The 3,979-nt window shown below is 52.8% G+C and overlaps 1 protein-coding gene across 1 annotated transcript; it reads left to right on the top strand.

Annotated features, from left to right (window-relative positions):
• Nucleotides 1-2,366: 2,366 nt before the first annotated feature.
• Nucleotides 2,367-3,664, top strand: LOC127313038 (uncharacterized). The gene has a single exon (XM_051343569.2). The coding sequence runs from the start codon at nt 2,720-2,722 to the stop codon at nt 3,569-3,571; it is 852 nt and encodes a 283-aa protein (XP_051199529.1). The 5' UTR covers nt 2,367-2,719; the 3' UTR covers nt 3,572-3,664.
• Nucleotides 3,665-3,979: the final 315 nt, after the last annotated feature.

Below are 3,979 nucleotides of genomic sequence, written 5' to 3'. Positions count from 1 at the left end.
GGTGATGTGGAATGGGAAAGATGGATTTGAGGTTAAACTGATGACAGGGAGGAAGAGATAGTACACAGTCAGTCTGGAAAATAGGACATGCTCATGTGGCTATTTCCAATTGTCAGGTCTCCCATGTTCTCATGCAATCACTACTATCTACAAGTGTGGCTTGGTGGTAGAAGATTACATTGACCCCCCTGCTACTTTGTTGAAGTGTTCAACAAAATATATGATCACTGTCTGCTGCGAGTGGAAGGTGAGGAAATGTGGCCTATTTCAGAAAAACCTAGGCCTGTAGCTCCTGGGTATGTCAAGATGCATGGAAGACCAACGAAAAATGCTAGAAGGAGAGAAGAACATGAGAACCCTAAATCTAGTACTAAGATGAGCAAGCATGGTAATACTATTGTATCTTCCATGTGTCACAATTCTGGACATAACAAGTCAAGTTGCCTCAAGAATCCAGAGAGAGGAAAGAAGAAAAATGCCCATCTTATAAAGACAACCAAGAAAAGGAAGAGTACAGAGGTACTGAACATGATTTTACATGCTTTTATATCATTTTAGAAGATTTTACATTGATTCTACATGAATAACTCTAATTTTGCATGAATAACTGTGAGTTTACATGATTCTGGATAGGCTAGTACTTCTGCTGCACAAGCTTCAGCACCACCAACTCATCATGCTGCAAAACCTGCATCTTTCAAGCCTCCCAGAAAGAAAAATTCTTCAGCACCTGATGCAACAACAACGGCTCCTGGTCCTGGCCCAAGCTCTCAGGCAAGTGCAAGAACACCTGGAGCAAGCTCTCAGCCCAGTCTGGACCAAGCTCTCAGCTAAGTGCAAGAGCACCTGGAGCAAGACCATGTGGAGCAAGGAAGAGGACTGGAAGATCTGCAACTTCATTGCCTAGCTATGCATATTTCAACTGCAGTGGTAACAAGTAGATGAAAATGTTAGTGCCAGCAATGTGATGTAATTTGCAATGCCTTTTGTGCTATTTGAATCACCAGAACCTTGTCTTTGAATTTCTATGTTACTGCAATGTTACAAACAATCATTTGTTGCAGACAATCATTTGTCTTTGAATTTCACATGCTTTTGCATTCATTTCACAAACATAACTTATACCATAGATGTTCCAAACAAACATTACACATAGCTGTTACTGATGTTGAAATGCATTGATAGCTACTAAGCACATAGCCATTGGTACTGCTGTTCAATTGGATTGACAACTACTAAACCTATCACATTTCACTGCATTAGCATCTTCCCTGCCACTAACGTAACCACAAACACAATGGAAAGGGAAAAGAGGTTTTCATTCTTCCACTTCATTGCTGCTAGCTGTGACTCTTTCTCCTTCAGCTGTTCCTGCAGCTCCACCACCATTGTACCAGTGCCATCTCTAGTAGCAGTTCCATATCCTTGACCACGCAACTTCCAAACCTCGTCTCTCAAATCTCCCAGCAAACCACTCAAAAACTGTAGCAATGGAGGGTCATGCCGTTCGACATAACCACATCCACCTCCGTTCTGTCCAAAATGCCAGAAATAATAGATAAGAGAGGAGAAGGAATCCGAGAGGACAAACTAAAATGCAGCAAAATTACTACTCACCATTGCATCAAAGCACGCTTAGTACCTCCTGCCTGGGTTCTACCCACTCCAGGATATCCACCTGGGCGCCTTCTTCCGCGGATTGCAGAAGCATAGCTTCACCGGCTCGTACGCCATCGGGTTCTCCCGATACACGACCGGCGACCTCCGTTCTGCCTCCGCTCTCCTTCTTCCCGCGGCCAAGCGGAAGCACAGGAAGCGGGCGAATCAGCTGGACGACCAACTCATGGCCGTTGCCGCGCCGCCAAGCCACCCGCAAGCCTGGAGCAGACAAATCCTAATTTTTGTTCCCCAATCTCTCTCTCTAACAACGCGTAACGCTTCACCCCCGTGGCTCGCCGCTTAAGAGCCACCCGACGGTACCCCACCTCTGAGAGAAATCCTGGCCCCGTCATCGTTTTTCAGCCTAAACCGTGTTAAGGTTTTAATTGGACTGGAATTACATAGTTCAGAGTGCTGATTACGGGGATTAGGAGTTCATGGTTCGTTTAGCTTTTCCCTATGACTTCAAGGTTTGTTTTAAACTTTTTCCCAAACTAGAATCACCTGTAGCTAGGGGCACGATGCGGCACCCTTTGGCTCGATCGATCGCCACCAGCATGGCAATGGCAGCGGCAACGCAAGGCAGCACGAGGAAAGGGAACCGGATCACATGGCGGGCAACCAGAACTGAATACATGCTGTTCGACTGGGACACCACAACGCCGGCGGTTGCCGCTGTGGCGCTGTGGATCGGCCGGGCAACAAATCGGCCAGCGAGGTTCCACCTCGTCGGCGACCATGCCCGTCGCGCTGCAGGTGGCCGATCTACCTGGAGCTCGACCCAGAGCAGCGCACGGAGCAACAGTTCGCGTCCGTCCACGCGTCGCCGGCCACCACTCGCGGATCCTGTCTCCCGCTCGCCACCACCATCCACCAGCAGCCCCAACGTGCACTGAGCCAACGATGCCATCGGTGCACGCGCTCTCCCCACCCACCATGCCCCTCCATGGCCGGCGTCGTCCCTCCCTCTTATATACCAATGTCTGCGTCCCCCTTTCCCCAGATCACATTCACATCAACGAGCAAGTCCACAAGATCCAGCACCTAGCTCTCTCCAGCCATGGCGCCCAGCTTCGGCCGCTCCATCTCCTTCCCCCTCAGCCCGGCGCGCACCTCCCGGCCTCGCGCCGCCGCCTACCACGTCCGCTCCGTCTCCCTCCCTTGCAGCTCCCACCCGCTCCTCGCCCATCTCTGCAACCACATCACCGCCGTCCGCTCCTGGGTCGCCGCCCCCTCCTCCCCGTCCACCGGCCTCGCCCACCTCGACGCGCTCCACGCCGCTCTGGCAGAGCTCCTGCTCCTCCCCGAAGCCCGCTCCGCGCTACACCACGGCTCCGCCACCGCAACCTGCCTCCTCGACGGCTTCCTGCTCCTCGCCGACGCGCACGGCGCGTTCCAGGAGACTGTCGTCGAGCTCCGGGCGCACGCGTCCGACGCGCAGGCCGCGCTCCGGCGCCGCGACGACGCCAGGCTCGCCTCGGCCGTGCGCTCGCTCCGCCGCGCCGAGAAGGATCTCGCGCGCCTCGCCGCCTCCGTGCGATCCGCAGCCAAGTTCCCGACGATGCCGTCCGCATCCAGCAGTTCGGCAGAGGTGGAGGTGTCCGGGGCACTGGCCGAGGCCGTGGCCGCCGCGGCGTGCGCGTCCGCGGCAGTTTTCTCTGCTGTCGAGGCCGTGTCCGCAGTAGCCACGAGCGCGCTGGCATCCAAGAAGACCGTGACATCTTCGTTGATGTCTCTCGTCAAGAGCGCCAAGGCCGCCTCCGACGACGAGAAGGAGGTGGCGGCGTTGGAGAGTCTTGACGAGGTGGAGGCGTGCGTCGCCGGGATTGAGAGCGGGAGCGAAAAGGTGTTCAGGAGCATCCTGCACACCAGGGTCACGCTGCTCAACATCCAGACTGAGACGTGCTGTTGATTGATGACTGCATAATTAGCTAGTGGGCAGAAATTGTGGTGTCCAAACTCAAGTGTACATACTCTAATTGATTAACCTACGGATTAAAGCAAAGCTCCATAACATACAGTTGCTTTGTTTTGTTGATATCTATTCGATCACTCTTGCTCTCGCTCTCAGATCTGGCATAATTACTTCATGCCATGCCTCTGTCGACCAAAGTGCTAGTGCTCATCGATCCACAACATTTGGCCCGGTTATGATTGCGTCAATAACCAGTGCCTAGTCACCCGGATTCGGCATCATTTTTGGATGATCATTTTGAGACCAGCTGATGTTCTGTTGACAACTGCATGAATCTCGAAATTGCCGGGATGACGACATTTACTTCCATGAAACGCCGGTGTAAGCTCTGCCGGTCATTCGATT

This window comes from Lolium perenne, chromosome 7 (genome assembly GCF_019359855.2).
Source record: "Lolium perenne isolate Kyuss_39 chromosome 7, Kyuss_2.0, whole genome shotgun sequence".
In the NCBI taxonomy this organism is placed as follows: domain Eukaryota; kingdom Viridiplantae; phylum Streptophyta; class Magnoliopsida; order Poales; family Poaceae; genus Lolium; species Lolium perenne.
Note: the sequence above shows the minus strand (reverse complement) of the source record. Positions and strands in the feature narration are given on the sequence as shown.